This window comes from Oreochromis niloticus, linkage group LG3 (assembly GCF_001858045.2).
Source record: "Oreochromis niloticus isolate F11D_XX linkage group LG3, O_niloticus_UMD_NMBU, whole genome shotgun sequence".
Classification (NCBI taxonomy): domain Eukaryota; kingdom Metazoa; phylum Chordata; class Actinopteri; order Cichliformes; family Cichlidae; genus Oreochromis; species Oreochromis niloticus.
In genome coordinates, this window is record NC_031967.2 from 77,611,020 (window position 1) to 77,631,767 (window position 20,748).

The 20,748-nt window shown below is 38.7% G+C and overlaps 1 protein-coding gene across 6 annotated transcripts; it reads left to right on the top strand.

Moving 5' to 3' along the window:
* Positions 1–557: 557 nt before the first annotated feature.
* LOC102076683 (uncharacterized) lies at positions 558–20,183 on the top strand. 6 transcript variants are annotated; one of them, XM_025902962.1, is made up of 5 exons: positions 558–696; positions 3,315–3,360; positions 4,541–4,722; positions 16,591–16,947; positions 17,741–20,183. In XM_025902962.1, exons 3-5 carry the CDS (start codon positions 4,617–4,619, stop codon positions 17,938–17,940), a joined length of 663 nt encoding a protein of 220 aa, XP_025758747.1. In that variant the 5' UTR covers positions 558–696; positions 3,315–3,360; positions 4,541–4,616; the 3' UTR covers positions 17,941–20,183. The 6 variants fall into 6 exon arrangements, with proteins under 6 accessions (XP_025758747.1, XP_025758745.1, XP_019210910.1 ...); XM_025902960.1 differs by lacking the exon at positions 3,315–3,360 and having other exon boundaries at positions 567–696; XM_019355365.2 differs by lacking the exon at positions 3,315–3,360 and having other exon boundaries at positions 617–696; positions 4,465–4,722.
* The last annotated feature ends 565 nt before the right edge of the window (positions 20,184–20,748 follow it).

A 20,748-nucleotide genomic window follows, 5' to 3' on the forward strand; every position in this document is an offset into this window, starting at 1 on the left:
TTAATAATATGTGAAGAAAAAAGACATATTTGAACCGTTTCCCATTTGTCCCGTTGCTGTAAACATATGTTTAAATAAGATCAGGATACAAGCTCGTCGATTTGGAAGTAAAAATATGTGCAATGTGGATGGATCAAATTTCTGTTTTTGTAGACAGAAATATCTGCATCTGAAAAAGTATTGTGCAGTCCCAGAACACTGCACTTTAAAAACGAGCATGTAACGTTTACGAGTTTGTAAAGCGCACAATAAGCACTTTATTCTAACGCCACCACCAGTAGATGGAGACATTTGCTTTGGTTTATAAAGAGTGTGGCTGTAATTGCTGAGGTCATGATCTCAGGATTTTTGTGTGATTTGGTGGGAGTGTAGCTGTTGGCATGATGCCATTGTATATAATTTGGATTATTTATTTATCTTGTCAAGATCCATGTCATGATTGTACATTGTTTAAGCTGTACATTACTTTAGGTTTGTTTTTATGTAGTCAAAGTTTTGGTGCTTTTATTTTGAAAGTCAAGCTCTCTTACAAGTTGCGCTAGTTTCCTCTTTGGGTAGAAAGAAGAAAAACACCTGTAAGCGCAGAAAGGAGGGTTTTTATTGAAAGACATGTTAAGTGGACTTTAACTGCACACGGTTAAGCGGTTAAAGGAAGAACGGAGGCTGATTCCCTTTTTGCAGCATGCAGCCAACGAGGTATTTATTGATTTATCGTGTTTGTTGAACAGTGTTTTTACTGCTCTGTCTTACGCTGAGTTTTATTTTGTGCTTTTTTATTATTAGAATTTTAAGAAATTATGATGATTTACAGCTTTACTGTTAGATCTTTTTATACTTCTTGTTAAATTTCCCTCATCTTACTGTGTGCCCTTAATGATGATTACTATCACATTAAATATGGACAAAGGTTGCATCTGGTCACAAAGTAACATCCACACCTCTCGTGTTTACGTGTAGTTGAACATCCTCATCATCGTAATTGTAATAAACGGATGTGCTGACATGTGGCACCCTGAATATTTTAAGTGTGTAATAAAACCTGGCCACCTTCTTTTGCTTTTGTTGTTACAATAGTTTACATCCTTGAACAGAGTGAAATTTGCTCCCACCTGATGTGGTGTTAGGGTGATATTGGGTTTCGCTAGTAGGTGGCAGTGGCGGCTCAGACAAATGAGTGACTGGCAACGTAAAAAGTAATCCCTTACAAAAGTAACGAAGGCCAGTCATTGTAATGGAAGCCGTCAGTAACACAGAACTGCTGTTTTGCTGTGTTTCAGGTGAGATCAGTATATGAGAACTATATATACAGGTCCTTCTCAAAAAATTAGCATATAGTGATAAAGTTCATTATTTCCTGTAATGTACTGATAAACATTAGACTGTCATATATTTTAGATTCATTACACACAAGTGAAGTAGTTCGAGCCTTTCATTGTTTTAATATTGATGATTTTGGAAACATAACTCATGAAAACCCAAAATTCCTGTCTCAAAAAATTAGCATATTTCATCCGACCAATAAAAGAAAAGTGTTTTTAATACAAAAAAAGTCAACCTTCAAATAATTATGTTCAGTTATGCACTCAATACTTGGTCGGGAATCCTTTTGCAGAAATGACTGCTTCAATGCGGCGTGGCATGGAGGCAATCAGCCTGTGGCACTGCTGAGGTGTTATGGAGGCCCAGGATGCTTCGATAGCGGCCTTAAGCTCATCCAGAGTGTTGGGTCTTGCGTGTCTCAACTTTCTCTTCACAATATCCCACAGATTCTATATGGGGTTCAGGTCAGGAGAGTTGGCAGGCCAATTGAGCACAGTAATACCATGGTCAGTAAAGCATTTACCAGTGGTTTTGGCACTGTGAGCAGGTGCCAGGTCGTGCTGAAAAATGAAATCTTCATCTCCATAAAGCTTTTCAGCAGATGGAAGCATGAAGTGCTCCAAAATCTCCTGATAGCTAGCTGCATTGACCCTGCCCTTGATAAAACACAGTGGACCAACACCGGCAGCTGACATGGCACCCCAGACCATCACTGACTGTGGGTACTTGACACTGGACTTCAGGCATTTTGGCATTTCCCTCTCCCCAGTCTTCCTCCAGACTCTGGCACCTTGATTTCCGAATGACATGCAAAAGTTGCTTTCATCCGAAAAAAGTACTTTGGACCACTGAGCAACAGTCCAGTGCTGCTTCTCTGTAGCCCAGGTCAGGCGCTTCTGCCGCTGTTTCTGGTTCAAAAGTGGCTTGACCTGGGGAATGCGGCACCTGTAGCCCATTTCCTGCACACGCCTGTACACGGTGGCTCTGGATGTTTCTACTCCAGACTCAGTCCACTGCTTCTGCAGGTCCCCCAAGGTCTGGAATCGGTTCTTCTCCACAATCTTCCTCAGGGTCCGGTCACCTCTTCTCGTTGTGCAGCGTTTTCTGCCACACTTTTTCCTTCCCACAGACTTCCCACTGAGGTGCCTTGATACAGCACTCTGGAAACAGCCTATTCGTTCAGAAATGTCTTTCTGTGTCTTACCCTCTTGCTTGAAGGTGTCAATGATGGCCTTCTGGACAGCAGTCAGGTCGGCAGTCTTACCCATGATTGCGGTTTTGAGTAATGAACCAGGCTGGGAGTTTTTAAAAGCCTCAGGAATCTTTTGCAGGTGTTTAGAGTTAATTCGTTGATTCAGATGGTTTGGTTAATAGCTCGTTTAGAGAACCTTTTTATGATATGCTAATTTTTTGAGACAGGAATTTTGGGTTTTCATGAGTTATTTATGCCAAAATCATCAATATTAAAACAATGAAAGGCTTGAACTACTTCAGTTGTGTGTAATGAATCTAAAATATAATAAAGTCTGATGTTTATCAGTACATTACAGGAAATAATGAACTTTATCACAATATGCTAATTTTTTGAGAAGGACCTGTATTTATGTAAAGTTGATACTTATTTAAAGTGACGTGTTGGAGTGCAATTCCTGTTTATAAGCCGTTTAATGTGACCGAATACGAAAGTTAATTCAAGTTATCTGTGATGCGTAATGTGGGTGTGGTAAATAAATGATGCTATTCTCCTGCATTAGACTTTGTAACAACATTGTTCCACCAGAAATAGGATTTAAAAATTAAATTCAGTTAAAGTTACTAGAAATGTTTTGGGAAACCAGCCGGTATATCTTATATTGTGTTTATTGTCAGTTACTCTGTTTACTAAGGGCTGATTACTAAAGTCATTACACATAATCCCTTGCAAAAGTAATGCGGGCCAGTCATTGTAATGGAAGCTGTCAGTGACACAGAACTGCTGTTTTCCCGTGTTTCAGAGCAATAAGCCTCAACATGCACCTGGATGAGCCTCGGCTTCCTTCAGTGTGTAACATACATCCTCCTTCTTCATCATCATGAAGCATCCTCCATGGTTGTATTGCTCTCTGACACTCTTTAGCTGTGTCTGCAGTGTGTTTAGCTTTAGCTCATTAAACAACAAAAACCTGAATCTGGCTCGTTCCAGCACAGCACAACAAGTCAATCAGGAAGCTTTGTTTAAATGTTATAATGACAAAGCTGCCACATGGAAGAAATTCAAGAAAATGAAGTTGTATCGCCTAAGTTAAAGTTAATGTGAGGTGAAACACATTTAGCTTGTATTTGAGACCACAGGCCTTGGTTAATAGAGACAGACAAGGCTGTAGGTGCACCTTATTCTGATAATGGTTGAGGGTTCTGGGAGGAAAAAATACGAGCAATATGTAATGCTGGCAAATCACAACCTCAAGGCCATCTTCACTGAGACTGTCACTATTTTCCCTGATTCCCTTCTTAGCTCACCTGCTCAGTCTGACCACAGTGACCTTTTCTGACACCTGTGCTGTCTTTTCAAGGGTGTTTTCCACAAATAAAGCCACTTCTATGTCACTGAAAACACCTCAATAAATAAGTTATTATTTAATGTGACTATTATTTTAGTATTAGTCATTAAATAAACTTGTTAAGCTACTCATCTTTTTGATTTCCATCCACTATCATGATCCTCATATAAGAAGTACAAGCTCTGCAAGATTATGGCTTCTCCTTACTGCTTCTTCTCCACTTCATAACAGCAAATTATCCCTAAAAATCAGCTTATTGGATAAAATAGTATCTGCTGTTTCCTGAGACTGCATTATAAAGGACTGTTTGTACTGAATTAATAAAAAAACAAAAAAACAAATAGAGTTGTTTCACATAAAACAACTCTATTAACAGCCTTTTTAAATTGCAAAAGATACTTTATTTGGTCTACAGATATGAGAGCTCTGTATTTTTGTATTTCCTTGGAATCTTCCAGAGAAAAAACTCAGGTCACTTAATTTTAGTTTTGGTTGTGAAATGAAGTCTTTAATAAAAAATGGAATTTTTTTAAAGGAGGACAGTGTAACCAGATGTGTGTGCAAATGTTTTCTAATCAGTATGTCTTTTTTTTTCTTTTGCTAGATATGTTCTTTCGTTGAGAGATGAGAAAGTGATCTGTTTTCAAAGAGATTATTTTTCATCCTTAATGTTTGTTCAGAATTATAACCTCCCTTTCCTGTAAAACGTGTTGAGTGAGGAAGAGTTCCTCCCCTCCTGTTGACCTGAAACCAGAAATGTTGAGCTTCAACTCTATTCAGCTTGAGAGCATGGAGCGAGCACGGCTGCTGTCGCACTGCTGGGCTTTGTTGTTTCTCCACTCCTCCCTGACTGCTGCTGCAGGTGAGTGTTACTGACTGTGCAGAGGCGAGAAGTGAGCTTCAAATAATTTTTTACTGTACTTAAGTAGAATTTCCATGTAGCTGTACCAACAGAGCTTATTGCATGCAAAGAGAGGAAAGAGGCTAAAGCATTACATTTGTGTATCATTTATAGGGTTGTACTCAGAGGTTAAGTATCTGTACTATTACATAGTAAATCATTTCTGTACTGTTGCTATCTGTGTGTGTGTGTGTATCATTTCAGTTGTTGACAGTAATTGACTGATTAATGTGTATGTGACTTAAACTTGAAACTGCAGCTGATTTAATTCACTGAGTTAAGACTTTCCAGAATAATATGAGATCATTCATTGGTAGAGTGACTAATAATTATATTTTTAAGTCACACGTATTTGTTTGTTTCATGAATATAAAATCTTGAAGCAAATGTATCACATACCTTAACAAACACAAAAACACCGACACACGCACACACACACACACACACACACACACACACACACACACATTTACTGTAAAGGAACATATCTCTAAATACTGAAAGAGGATACAGGAAGAGGATGTGTGTTTTCTTGACAGAGACCTTTAGCAGGTTATTCAAAAAGTTGCCTGTGACTACCTGTTTGTCTTCTGAGCTCAGCAAGGGATTTCCCAAATGGGGTTTTCCTTTTTTAACTCTAACAATTAGGGAAATCCTAACCCTGTGACCTCACAGATTGTTGTATCCATACCTGTATCACATATTACATGTGATGATCTCTAATTGCAGAATAACAGAATTTGTCAGCTTAATACACACTGGTCTTCTCTTTTGTCCTGTAGACCTCGTAAACATCACAGCTGAAACTGGACAGAATGTCAATTTGTCATGCAGAGCCAACAACAACAACCTCGTTACATTTCTGGAGTGGAGCAAAAATGGTCTTAGGAAAGGATATTTACTTTTGTACCGTGATGAGCGGTTTGATCTAGAGAACCAGCATCCATCGTTTAAGAACCGGGTGGAGCTACAGGACAGACAGATGAAGGATGGAGACGTGTCTCTGATTCTGAAGGATGTGACGCTTGATGACCGTGGAAGTTACGAGTGTCGTGTCGAGACAAAAATGAACCGCAAAAAGAGAGCGAATCAGGATGACGACCCCGTCATCATCATCAGCCTGAATGTTGTTCCTCCAGGTGAGGTGAAGCTGCTTCCTGGTTGTTGATGTTTCTATAGATGTTGTTGATGAGACTTTGTAGAAAGCAGCTGGTGCGAATGTCTGACACCTGTTTATAACCTACAGGGCAGCCGGGAGGTGACGAGGAGGATGGAGACAAGAAGGGACAAAGAAGTGGTAACAGTCTTCTCATTGCGGCCGTTCCCACTGTTCTTGTCTTTGGTGTTCTTGCTGTTCTGATCTACAGAAAACACAAAAGACAGATTCAGGGTCCAGATGAATACCAGCCTCCTGCTGAAGTGATGACTATTTGAAATGTCTCAGATTCTACAGCTTCTACAGTGTCCTGATGATGCTTCAAGTCCTCTCACCAACTGTGTGTAGAAAAGCAGCCCGACTCAGTAAACATGTTCAATGGACTGTACAGTCCACTGCAGGGCCCATGTATGTCCCATGGTACATTACTGCAACTCCCTTATTCACCAAGGGTCGCTAAAAATGTCATTTCTACACCAGCTTCTCTTCCTGACACCACCCATCAGGGACCTTTGTTTGGGCTCGCCCTTTTGGGTCATGGAGACCCTGAAGGGGAATTCTGCGGACACATGTGAGCACATATGTTTGCTTTGAAATGAGATGCATCTGATACAGGGATAGTGGGAGGTCTTTGTGCTCAGAGTGGGGTTTATGGTTTGAAGAGAGGTGTAGGTAATGTAAACAGCTGCTGTGCAGACACCGTCACAAAGTGCTAACTGACACTTTTATCTCTGACTGACTCACAGGAAAGTCCTGAGCTAACCATAGTGTGGGAGTCAAATGTCCACCTGAAATTATTTTTTTAAACGACAAATAATAATACAGCTGCATAATGGTGTTTGTTCTGAGCCATGTACACTTGTCAATAATGGAACTGTGTCCTGCCCATTAAACACTCTGTTTATAGTTACAGTGAAAACATTGTTTGCTAGGGTGAGGTGGAATCAGATAATTTGCTGTTGTTCCTGTTACTCTGAAAATTCCCCGGTCACATGAGGTAAAAACTCAACATAGATAAACAGATTTTCTCACTAAGATTTCCTGCTGAGAAAAACTACAGCAATATGATTTATTTGAAGTCTTTAAATGAGCTTCAGTGCTTCCTTTATTACCTCCTTTAGCAGAGGAGTAACTGGAGCTTCCTTCATGAAATAAAAGCGATCACGCTGTCGCATAATTCATAGTGACTATCAGACCAAATAGTCAGCATGGCTGATGAGCTCATTATGTAAATGAATATTACATGTGAACTGTATCTTACAGAAGAACTTGATAATATGCTGATATGTTTTAAACTTGAAACTGTTTGCTAAGCTCACAGGTGAACTCTTACTGCAGTGTAGCTCCATCTGTCTTCAGTTTGGCTGGTCTAATATTTCTGTTATCATTAGCTTAACTGGCATCAGATATGCTGAAGGCTTTTAAACTGGAAGGAATAAAGTTGATCATCAGGGAGATAAAAAAAAAAAGTAGTTATTCATTTTTTGAACCTTGTGATTAATTTTATTTGTTTGAATTACTATGAAAGAACTCATGTGGTGAAGTATCTAAGAGCCGCTTTTGTGCCACCTTCAGGTGGCTTCAAGATGATGTAACATTTAAAACTGCACAATTTACTAATAAAAAAAATATTAAACATTGCAAATCCATCCACTCACTTAAAAAAAAAAGTTCCATCTTCGCATGCATGTTTTGTTGTGATTGTCCGGTGGTGCTCTAAAAGAGAATCAAATACATATCTAAATGAGATAAACTGGGAAGAAAAATAGTCCATGAGTCCACGGGATTTAAAAAAGAGATGTGATGTTAGTTCTAGACCTCAAACATATCAGTTTATAAAAATGTGTTCATGTCTATCTAGAGTATAAAAAATGTGGAGATAAATATAAATCTCAAACTAAACATAAATCCTGTGTGAAACATCAAAATGTACTATTTATATGAATTCAAAAAGAAAACCATATTTCCCATGTACACGAGCATAATTAAAATTAGCAGCTGCAGATGATCTCAGAAATGCATCCTGGTTGAAAATAAGAAAATAAAGTAGGGAGAGCTTCATGAAGAACTTTCTGTACTCTGCAGCTTTAAGAATGCAGTGAACCATTCAGGTTTGGATCGTTCTCTGTAATGTAAACAAGCAGGTAGTTCTTCTTATTACTCACAATTCCTTTTTAATCGTATGATCTGCGATTGCAGATAGTTGCAGACATTATAAACCAAGGGCGTAGATTTGGTTTTGGCATTGGTAGGAACAGATGATTCAACCACCAAACCCTGCCCCGTTTCGTTTTTTTTCCCTTTGTCTTTGCTTCTTGATAACAAAAGAAGAAAAAACTTGCCTATGCATGTAGAACCATTTAAAATCACAATTCATAGTTTTATATGTGAATTATATAATGTTAAATTACTATTAAACAAATGACTGACTAAGTATTTTAGACTTTAGTTTACTTCAGCCATATTCCATATAAATCAGGTGTCAGTCATGACAATAAAAGAATATGACTTTAAGGACTTAACAACATTAGTTCACTTATAGTACACCAACATCTCTGATACATTAGCACTAAGGGAACACTGAATGACCTGGTGGTTTTTGTCCATAAAACTATTCATCTAAGATTACCACAAAGTAAAAGATCTCTCAGCAAAATTATGCAACATTTTAGGCACTATTGCCCCGATCAAATCAGTGAGCTGGGATTTTTTATTCTAAACATAAACTACTGTTACAGCAACAGACATGGAGTACTGGTGTCCTACACAACAACTCAATGTCCACTATGTGAAGGAGCCAAACACATGCCTTCTCCTCTCGTTAACTGAGATAAACTGCTGGCATATTTATTTTACATCTATACTGTCCAGTCTCTCCTGGTGGACATGGCAACACGTTATTCATGGTTACATACAATTTTAGACTGATGTGGGCCAAAGCCTAGCATATTCTTGCCATACTTGAGACCTCAGAATTAGGGAGACATTCAAAAGGGTTGTTGGTGGGGATGGATGTTTATTTGTCAGATAAAATAAGTTAAATGTCACCGTTATTATTGTCCGGCCAGAAACAGGCCAGGGGTGTCCAAATTCAGAGGCTGCGTCCACCTGAGGACCAGGTGTTGTGCCAAAGGTGATTGTCTGCCAAAAGCTGATGTCCAGTGCTATAAATGGGTCTATAATATGTGAAACATATGTCAAATATATTCCTCATGAATTATATCAAGTCATCTTGAGCAACAAACAATATTCCTGTAACAAGGTAGAAGCCGCAATCGGTTTTTGGCAGTGACTTTTATGTATCCTTTATTAATGTAGTTAAAAAAAATTATTGTTGACTTTAAAAATGTCTCTCGTAAGAGTAATCTGGCCAAGAGGACAGCTGACATTGCAACAAGTGCAAAAATAGTTCTGTAAACATATTTTAAGTGGACAAAAGGGAGCTGATTGATTATAACGTAAGTACAATAACACAGATATTTGAAGTTTACACAGCTACATTCTCGCCTGAAAATATGTTAAAAGTTTATTTTGCGACCCAGAAAGAGTAATAAGAGTAATACAAAAACTAATTAGCTGCAGTAGTAGTAGCCATTAATGGGATTGGCTGGGCCAAGCTGGGATATGGTTTTTCAATTTTGTTGTCCGAGTGGAAAAACGGGAGAATGGTGGCTCCGGGAGATTTTCGGGAGGGACACTGAAATTCGGGATTCTCCCAGAAAAATCTGGAGGGTTGGCATGTATGGCGTAACATAGCCTGTAACGTTATTATGACGGACATATTTTATGAGTGAACTTGGCTTTAAGTGACTTACAGGTTTCTTTGAAGAATACTTTCTTATATCCAGGTTCTTCCTTTTTGCTGCCATCCTCCTCTCCTCCTTGCAGGTCCTCGCAGCGCAGGCATTTAGAGTGACCTTTGTCCTTTAGATGCAGATCGACCACCGTGTCTTGTTCCGTGGAGGTGGCTCTTCCATGTCATGCCATGCATTTATGACATGGCTGTTTGGTCTCTTTAATGTAGAGATCTGAAGAGTCCTCGCTACACTGTATAGCATACACTAGGTTGTTTAGTTTGTGTTTAGGAGTTTTGTCTTTGGGATGAACCAGTTTGTGTCTGATTGTGTGGCTGTGTCTGACGTACACTGGGATGCTGTGCTTTGACAAGACTCTCTGGTCCTGGGTTATGTGACCCAATGTTTTGCGTTTCAATGTATTTTGTTATTCATTTGTTTTGCAGTTTCATTTTAGCTTATCTCGTTAATTTCTATCAGGCCTAGGTGGCTGTTTTAGTGATTTGTTTATTGGATCCTCTCGTGTCATCAGCCCCTGTGTTTTAGTCTCCCTTGTTGGTTCATGTTGTCAAGTTCATGTCATGTCTGTGTCTCGTCAGGTTTACTGTTTATTTTGAAAGTCTTGTTTCCATGTTCCATGTGTTTTGTTTTACTTCCCCTGTGGCATCACTATGTTCATTCTATTCAGCTGTCTCCTCATGTATTTCCACTTCCCTTGATCACCTCTTGTGTGTATTTAGTCTGTGTTTTCTTTCAGTCTTTGTCAGATCGTCTTTGTTACCTCCCTCCATGTATATATAGTCATTGTCATAGTTGTCATAGTCTTCCGCATCTTATCATAGTGATCACAGTTATCATAGTTGTCATACTCGTTTCACAGTTTCTCTGTCTTGTCTCTGTTGTCTCAGTTATTTTAGTTTTCCCAGTTTAGTGTTACATTTAGCTCTTGTCCCTGTTTGCCTTCGTTTCAGTTGTGTATTCATGTTATCAGCCATAATAAAGGTTCAATTTTTGTTTGTAGCTCAGTTTCGTCCCTCCCTGTCTGCTTTTGAGTCCCTAGCTAAAACACATGGGCATACATCGCCATGACACTACCTCTGCCAGCCATCCAACCACCGTGACAAGTTGTCTGTTGTCAGCGCTCATCATTGTTGATGATGATGGGAGCATTCTGTGTCTTCTGCTGTGAGAGCATTGGGGATATTTGTTTTTACTCTCTGGTAGTGATGGCCAAATGAACCCTTGTGATTCCTGGAAGCTTTACATCCAATTGGTTAAGAAAAAATGGTTAGTTTCCTGAGGCTTCATGTGCACATAAACCCTGTCTGCTGGTCAAAATCTTTACTCTTATTTCAACTATTTGTCATTCCGGACACATTGAGTCCTCTGCAATTTGCATATATAAAGAATCGCTTGAAGATGCCGGTAATGCAGCCATCCACAGCTCAAATATAAGGACACCTATGTTTGAGAGCTATTTATTCATTTTATTTTCATTCATTTTATTCATTCAACACCGTCATCCTAAACAGACTGATGGGAAAGCTGTCTGCTCTTGGACTGACACTCCCTCTCTGTAACTTTCTCACAGGCAGACCCCATACAGTTAGAGTTGGTACCAGGACATCAGGTACAAAGATAGCGAGCACAGGGATTCCCCAAAACTGTGTGCTCAGTCCACTCCTCTGCTACCTCTTCATCTATGACTTTGATTATGACTACAAGGAAGAGGTGGCTCAACTGGTGTCCCGGTGCTGGGAAAATAATCTCTCCTTAAAGGCTGAGAAGACTAAGGAGATGATTATTGACCCAAGAACAAGGACTCAGGTGGAGAGGGTGAAGACCTTCAAATTCCTTGGCACCCACATCAGTGAGGATCTCACCTGGACTCATAACACACAGCAGATCATCAAGTAGGCCGACAATAATAATTACTAAGGAAGCTGAGGAAATTGGAATTAACCTCCAAACTTCTCAACAACTTTTAAAGATGTAAGGTGGAGAGTGTCCTAACAAACTCCATTACATGGGTACAGCACCACGCAGGACAAGAAGGCTCCAGCGTGTCATCGAAATGATACAACTGATCTGTGGAGTAGCCCTCCCACCACTACAGGAAATTTCAAACATTCGGGTCAGGGAAAGGGCACACAATATCATCAAGAACCGCACCCACAAACAGCGAACAGTTCACATGCCTGCCATCTGGCAAACGCTACGGGAGTGTGAAAGCAAGGACAACCAGACTACAAAGCTGTTTCTATCTACAGGCCATCAGGCTACTGAATCACTGACATACTGTCAAATTGTAATTACACTTAACCTGTAAATTTGCTATTTTTGTACATATATTTAGATATACACCTTAATATGTCATCACCTGTATACTGTACTCTATGTTTCCATTCATGGGGGAAACCCTTCCCCTTTCAGCAGCCTCCATGAACACAAGCTCCTCTACGTTACAGTTGAAACTCCAACACAAACACTAATACAAATTTATAAAGGAATTCATAACACTGTATAAATGTTGATAACTCACATCAACACTTAAAGCATTTTCTGAATCAGCAAAGCCTCAGACCTCATAAGTGATGTCACTCGCCATTGTCAAAGTAATTAATAGGAACAGCAGATGCTGATATTTTCTTCACAAACACTGTGGCTTTGAATAAATCTCTTTCACAGAAATATTTGTCATGCGCCCAAGTTTGGGGTTTTAGTTATTTATTAGAGTTTTAGGGAAATGATTACTTAGAGCTTTGCTGTTAGTTATTTTTGTGCTTTTTAGTGTTCATGAGTTTATTGTGAGGTCAAGTTTTCTTATGTTACTCAGTGTTTCCCTCAGCAATACTTAACCTACTATCAGTTTTTAAACATAGTTAAAATACATGTGAGGTGAAACACATTTACCTATCATTTGAAATCAACAAGAACACCCTGAAAATCAGAGGAACTCATCACAAAATCTGTGAACAATCCGTCTTAGTTGTTGCTGGTTAAACGCCTTCACTGTTTTTCTTGTGCTATGCTTAGATGTAGGAGCTGGCATGGATTCAAACAGCTTTCAATAGATTTGTACATTTGTAGCTTGTCATCATAACACACACAAATACACAGACAGGATAAAAGAAAAGATGGGAGCAGAATATAACAGAGACTGGCTCTCATGAGAGCCTTTGGTGTTCACTTTTATAGAGGATCAATCTCTAGATTGCAAAAAGGTGGCCGGAAGAAGACCTTCATGCCAAAACAATTATAAAACCATTAAATACAAACTCAGCAGTAGTGAAAAGTCTTTTTTTCTGCAGTCATTGGATTTGACACAAGGGCTCCTCTGATATGACTGTGGTCAAATAACATTTGAAATTTGTAACAGTGCCATCTGTGGGTCAGAAAGTGAAATTGCAGATAACTGTCAAGAACCAGTTTTGCTCATTATATGGGAAGTCCACTATAGCAACCCTTCTCGTAGAAAGGAATTACTTAAAGGATTACATGTAGTATCACCTATAAGTTTAACGTGCAAGTCAAAATTATCAGTATACCCAGTGATACAGACTGCGTTATACGATAAAATACCACCATACTATTATATCAAAATTCAATAGTTTTTAGTTCACAAATTATTTGGGTCATGAAAGGAGCGGTGGCCTGTCTAGAAAATTTTTGCAGTGGGGGGGGGGGGCACAGATTTGGTGAAGGGTGGCAGATGTAATTGGCAGATAATGTTAAAAAAAATTCTACCAACTGTTAACCATAATTCAGTAACGCTATAAACCTAATAACCGAATGCGCTTTTCACTCTTATTAGAATGAGATTTTAACCACTACGGTGCAAAATATTTAGATACTGCATTGATGAAGTACAAGAGATGCAATCAGTGCTTTGTCAGTGTTTACTCAGCATTCAAGGACAGCAATATTTGCATAGTATTTTTACTGACATATAGTGCACATATGTTTTCGGCAAAAACATTTTTGAATATTAAAACACAAACATTTTTAACATACAATTGGCAAATTAGCCAATGCAAAACTCTATCTGCCTATTAAAAAAAGAAGATAATCTTCTTACAAACTGGTGTTTGATTTTGTAACTGGAAAAAAGTGGGGAAACAATTGAAAAGACTAACATTTGACTGAAACCTGGAAGCAAGTAAATACTTTCTATACCTTCTTTTGATAATGTTTTCAGTATAAATTGTGCAAAAATAAACCTCTTGAACTTTTAATAAGAGTCTGTTACATGTTAAGAAGACAAGAAATACAAAAACATTTGTAAACAGCAGCACTTGCATTTGCAAAATATTTGTGTTTTGAAAGTGAACATTTACTTGACAATATAAACATCCCTTCCTTATTCATTCTCACACATACCTTCATTCAGAACTCACAGGTGATAATGATGACTGTTGCTCAGTCCACCTTTCCCTGACATTGCTCTCTGCTTCTGGTTGTATTTTAGCCTTCTTAAGGAAGAATTTCTCAATATTTTGAGATCTTTTCATTTTTCCTATTCTTTTATCTCTACTGGTTGCCCTGAAGTAATAAAGAAAAAAACTTATGTCACAAACAACAACTTTCCTGATGTATGATCTTGACTAGAAGTCAGGGATGTCAAATTCTGGCCCTCATGGACCCCTATCATGCATGTTTTAGATGTTACCTATACCAACATAGCCAATTCAAATCAAATAATCCCCAAACACCTAGTTGTGCACAAGTCTGTAAATGATTCTTTAAATCAGCTGTGTTGAAATATGGAAACATCTGAAACTGGGAGGACCAAAACTGCACATCCCTGCATTGAACATGGCACAGCCATTTCATGGGGTGATTTTCACTCTATTCATAACATGGAGCTGGCAGATAGGATAAGTAATGAGAGAAATTAGCTAGACCGCACAGTGTAGTGTAAATGCTGCCTTAGTAAACTTTGGTAATATTGATGTATAAAGAATAACACTGGCTGATGACACTGACACTGATAGTATTAACCTGCAACCAACTCTGCAGCTCCCTACAGCAATGCTACGACTTGGATTATATCTAATAACTCATAACTCTTATGCTAGCTCCCCCTGTAGCCTGCTGTCTGAAATATTTGACGGTTGCAATAATTCTTTGAGCGTTATTTTTTCCTTGGTATTCTAATTTCACCGAAGTTTACTAAAGTCTAGTAACTTAATATTACTTACCGGGACATTTGTTTTCTCCTCATTTCCTATGCAAAACTATAGAAATTTGTTTTCTGCGGTGCCGCCTTTCGTCCTTTGCTGTGATGCTCATAACAGCGCGTAAGCCGATGCTGCATTCACTTACACACGGATATCTGAGCTTCACTGTGACAACATAATCGTACATTTGATATTTGATTGAATTTTATTGTTTTAGCTTCGGGGTGGCACCTGGGGTGGCCATTCTGGTTGGGGGCTGGAAACGCCACAGGAGAGGAGCGAGGTGAAAGATCCGCATTTCCGTATTTCTTCGGAATCTTCCGGAGAAAACACGCAGATCGCTTATTTTACGTTGTAATAACCTGATTATTAAAAAGTCATATGCGATCATTTTTAAAAGTACGACAGTGTCACCCGATGTGACTACTGTAAGCAGTACTGTCTTTTTTTTTTTTGGCTAGAAATATACTTTATTTAAGAAAGATGGGGATGAACGTGGCTGTTTTCAAAGCCTGGATTATATTTTCATACCTAATGTTTTTTATGGGTTTATAATCTTTTTGGAAACTAACGTCATAAGAGCTCCTCCCATTTCTCGTGAACAAAGAGCCGTTGAAATTGTAATCTACTCAGCTTGAGAGCATGGAGAGAGCAGGGCAGCTGCACTCGTGGACGTTATTGTTTCTCCACTTATGCTTGTCTGCAACCGCAGGTGAGTGTATGTGTGCGTGACTTTTTGGACTATGTGGGGAATCTCCAGCACATATGGCATTGTGCATACATACATATATGTATTATTGATCCTTTAATGTGTATGTCATAATGTTAAAACTGCAGCAGATTTCATTCTCTTTGTTAAGAGGTGAATTTAATTCAAAATAATATGACATCATTTAATATATTTATTAGTAGATTTATTACATTTATTTATTAGTAGACTGACATTTGATGTTGGGCAGCAAGTCTTTCTTTGTGGAGTTTGCATGTTCTCTCCATGTTTGCATGACTTCTCTCCACGTGTTTTTGCCCATAGGTCTGGGTGTGACTGGTTGTCTGTCTTTATGTTCAAATGAGTATTTATAAATCATCGAACCAAATGTATCTCATAACTAAATGTATCTCATTAACAAACATATTTCCTATAAGGAGCATAGTATTTTAATACCGAAAAAGCATGTGGGGAGAAGTCGTGTGGGTTTCAGTTATTGTTTTCTGCCTGGGAACTGTTTTGCAGCCTTTAGCATGTGGGTGCATGGAACCTATGAGCATATCCTGTTTGTAAGAGTTTTATATCTGATGGATGTAACTCGCCTCTGTCAGTGCGCCCCAGGGTGGCTGTGGCTACAATGTAGCTTGTGTACACATTCACCAGTGTGTGAATGTGTATGTGAATGGGTGGATGACTGGATATGTAAAGGGCTTTGGGGTCCTTAGGGACTATTAAAGCGCTATATAAATACAGGCCATTTACCATGTACCATGTAACTGGGGAATCACCCCCATGTCACCAAGAGATGTCCAAAAAGTCTGTTTCCTTTCTTTCTTTTTTAGTTCTAACAATTATTGGAGAGCCCAACCATGTGACTTCAAAGATTTTTATATCCATAACTGTATCACATATTACATGTGATGATCTCTAATTGCAGAATAACACAGTTTGTCAGCTTAATACACACTGGTCTTCTCTTTTGTCCTGTAGACCTCGTAAACATCACAGCTGAAACTGGACAGAACGTCACTTTGTCATGCAGAGCCAACAACAACAACCTCGTTACATTTCTGGAGTGGAGCAAACATGGTCTTAGGAAAGGATATTTACTTTTGTACCGTGACGAGCGGTTTGATCTAGAGAACCAGCATCCATCGTTTAAGAACCGAGTGGAGCTACAGGACAGACAGATGAAGGATGGAGACGTGTCTTTGATTCTGAAAAATGTGACGCTTGATGACCGTGGAATATACGAGTGTCGTGTTGAGACAAAAATAAATCGCAGGAAGAGAGCGAATCAGGATGACGACCCCGTCATCGTCATCAGCCTGAATGTTGTTCCTCCAGGTGAGGTGAAGCTGCTTCCTGGTTGTTGATGTTTGTTGTCGATGGGGATGTGTGCTTGGATGTTGCAGAGATGTGTGGCTGTTACTCTTGGGGGCTGCGGATGGTGTGGTTGTCATGGTTCCATCTCCATCTGCCTCTGGTTACTGGGGGACATCACTTCAGCTTCCTACCCTCATTATAAAGTATATTTGTGACAAAGACACAGACATTCTCTCTCACTCACACACTGCATTACGATTTTTGATTCATTTATGTCTATATTTTGCAGTTATTGTGTTCCAGCTGTTGTATGTTTGTTTTTGTTTTATTGTTGTTTTTTGTTTGTTTTCTTACAGGTACAGCAGTTGTCAATACATTGTGCATTTCTATTTGTACTCTATCCTTTTGTCATATATCCCCCCACTTCCTGTTTTTCTTGCCTGTCTTGCCTTAAACATTGTCATACTATAGGATACTGTATATAATGTGATATCTTAAATAAAACAAGTAGAAGTGAATAAACAGTCAAAAGATTTACATGAAAAAGAGGAGCATACAGTGACTTTATATGCACTTTATATAACTTGCATTCAGATCACAATTCTGATTGCAAAGCTGCCAGACAGGATTAAGCAATAAACAAAAAACCAACCCTTGTTGATGAGACTTTGTAGAAAGCAGCTGGTCTGAGTGATGTGATCAGAGTGCAGTAGATAATGTCTGACAGCAGTTTGAAGAGGAAATGGATTCTGTTCTGTTCTTCACTCATCACCTACCTGACAGCTGACACCTCACACCTGTTTCTCACCTGCAGGTCAGACAGGAGGAGACACAGAGGATGGAAGGATGAAAGAACGGGGAAGTGAAAAGACAGGGAGGCATAGCTCTGTCGGTGTGGCAGTTTCTGCTGTCCTTCTTTTGGGTGGTATTGTTGTGTTTCTGATCTACAGAAAACATAAAACAACACATAATCTGGACTCATACCAGCGTCCTGCTGAACTACAAGCTGTTTAAAATGTGTCACATGTTTCTACAACTGAACTGTCAGTGCCCATGCTGCTGTTCCCAACCCTCAAACCTTATTTATTTGTTTTTTTTCTGTTTTGCATATCAGAAGGTTTTTCAGCTCTATTTGTGGTTCTATCTCCGCTCTGCCTCGCTACAGGAAGCTGAGACGTGCTAGCTTTATCTCTGACTGACTGATGTGAAAGTCCCTAGCATTACATTTCCCCTGCAGTGTTGTGAGTCAAATTTCCAAGATTACATTTTAATAAGATTACCAATATGTGCCAATATGTTTTTTTAAGCTTTAAATAGTTTGCCAAGCTCATGAGTGAATTATGGATGTTACTTCTGTTGAGTTTGTGTTGTTTGATATTTACATTATGATTAGTTTAACCAACATTGGAGATGCTGAAAGCTTTTAAACAGGAAGCATTAAATTGCATTAACAGGAAGAGAAAACAGGAGTGTTTCTTTTTTAGCCTTCGTAATGATTGTTGAATAAATCTGCCTGTAAATGTATGAACTGCACTGCATGGTTTACCCACATTTATAACATCCACCGTCACATTAATGAGCAGCCCAGTGTCAGAGCAGTCAGATTTTAATGATATACAATGATACCTATAAATATGTACAATACACACCTTTTCCTTCACCCTGTGATTTATTTTCTTTAAAAGAAAGGGAAAATAACTAGCGAAAGACAGCAAAGATGAGCTTTTAGATAACTATCTTAGTCTATTGTCTATTATCTCATGCCTCGAGCTGTTTAATGTCAGTCACTTCTCATATGTCGTTCAGTTTCAAACAATGAAGTTTATTCATGCCATGGAGGTGATAAAATAACATACTGTTCATATAAGAAGGGAAACCTGCTGTTAAAGGAACTGAAGTCTTGAAATACCATGATTATGAGTCCACAGACCAAATCCTGAGAACAGAGGAGGTGAAGGAGTAGTTAGTTAAAACTGTTCCAGAGATATCTGATTAAAACAGGTCACGTACCTCAAACTGATTTGAATTTCAAATGTAGGCGCAGAGTTTCTGCTCGTCATCTGTGTGCACTCTCCTCTGTGTTTGCTCTGTTTTATTTACTCTGTGCTTCAGGATTCAGTATCGAGATGAACACAGAGCAACAAGAACCAAACAAGCTGAACTGAAACTGTTTGGGATTCTGGATAATTCATTATTATATAACACGTTACTATAAGTTATTTCAATTTTAAAAAGAGAGAGAGTCATGTGTCGAGTCGAGAAAGATCATAGCCAAAATAAAGACGCCCAAACAGATTTGAATAAATGGAAAATAATCCATATTTTACCACATCAGCAAATCTAGTTAGCTGATCAAAAACAAACAAAAAAAGTGTACAGAGAGAGAGAAGAGAGCAAAGCAAACAGAAACACACGTAGGTGAAACCCCCGAGCTGACAAACAGCACTATGCAGCAACTCATCAAGGAAAACTGAGGCCTTAAATACACGTGTGGTAACCAGGGAGATGGAAACCACCAAGGGACACACCTGAACGAAATCAGGAAAAACAAGATGGTAAGCAAAACTATATAAAATGCACAAGGACAAGAGAAGTCGCACAGGGGCTTTCTAATACAGCGATGGGGACTTTACATGATACCTGGTTAAAAGGAAAACAGGAAAAAAGAAACTCAGGGGATTAACAAGAAATGATAACTATGGTTACAGAACATGAAAGAAAACTCAATCTTACCTGAAAATATTTCATAGTAACTCAATTAGGAACAAAAGTTAGAATATGAAACTCTAAATAACCAAGAACAGACCAAGTAAAGGTCAAAGCATCCACAACGGAAATGTGAAAACCAATCACACTGAGCTCACACATTCAACACAACCACAAAAACACACTTACTACACCAACACGTGATGTGTGTCTCACCACATTTTGAGTCTCAAAAATGCCTTCAAACTCGTGGAGACTGGGATTCTGGTTCCTATAATGGCTGTTGGTCAAAATAAGTATAGTATTTTTGGTCCCTACAAAGATGTTAACACTCACACACAGATCTCAACATGATAAACTCGTTTTAAAAAATTAAACTCACAAAAGAAATGTCAGGGTTACAATTAAGTTATGGTTAGGTTTAGGGTAAGTGTCAGGGTTAGGCTTTCATTTCTTGATGGTTAGGGTTAGGGTAAGCGACTAAGGAAAGCATTATGTCAATGAGATGTCCCCAAACGGAAATAAATAAACCCGTGTGACTATGAGAAACATTGCTGTAGAGTTTTCTATGTTAAATATGTAGAAAAAAAGTGACTCAGATGCAACAAATGAGTTCAGTACAAGTGAAACAGCTGGAGCTTTGAGGCCCTTTGGAAGATCTTATAAACAGGACAGACTCTTATTTATGTGTTTCTAGCACATATTTATTCTCCACTTTTCACAGACATCTCTATGCACAACATCCATGGTGCACAGAGACGTCTGAACGTTTTTAATTGTTATTTGTTTTAATTTATTATTTAATTATTGTTAAAAGCGTTCTTCGATATGTAAGCATGCAATATTGTGGGCAAAATCTTTAACACCAGCTCTATTTTAGACCCTCCCTTTGCCAAAAAAAAAAAGTTGTACTGTATTGTATCGTCCCCAGTACAATCGTAAACATTTTATTGGGCACTGCCCATTCTTGTGTACACTGTGGGCCCAGTTGTTTCCTGATTTTCAGATGAACACTGAGGGTTTGCCCACAATGACTCTGCACGAGTCCCAGTCAGGCATGTTTTGCTGGGAAACTCTTCTAATGTTTATGTCGTTGTTATCTGAACTTAGCAGTAC

Bases quoted from the DNA above. Each gene is read 5' to 3' on its own strand.
- LOC102076683 (XM_025902950.1), top strand. The intron at 4,723-5,543 runs GTGAGTGTTACT...TTTGTCCTGTAG, and splicing joins CTCCCTGACTGCTGCTGCAG to ACCTCGTAAACATCACAGCT. The intron at 5,901-6,007 runs GTGAGGTGAAGC...TATAACCTACAG, and splicing joins CCTGAATGTTGTTCCTCCAG to GGCAGCCGGGAGGTGACGAG.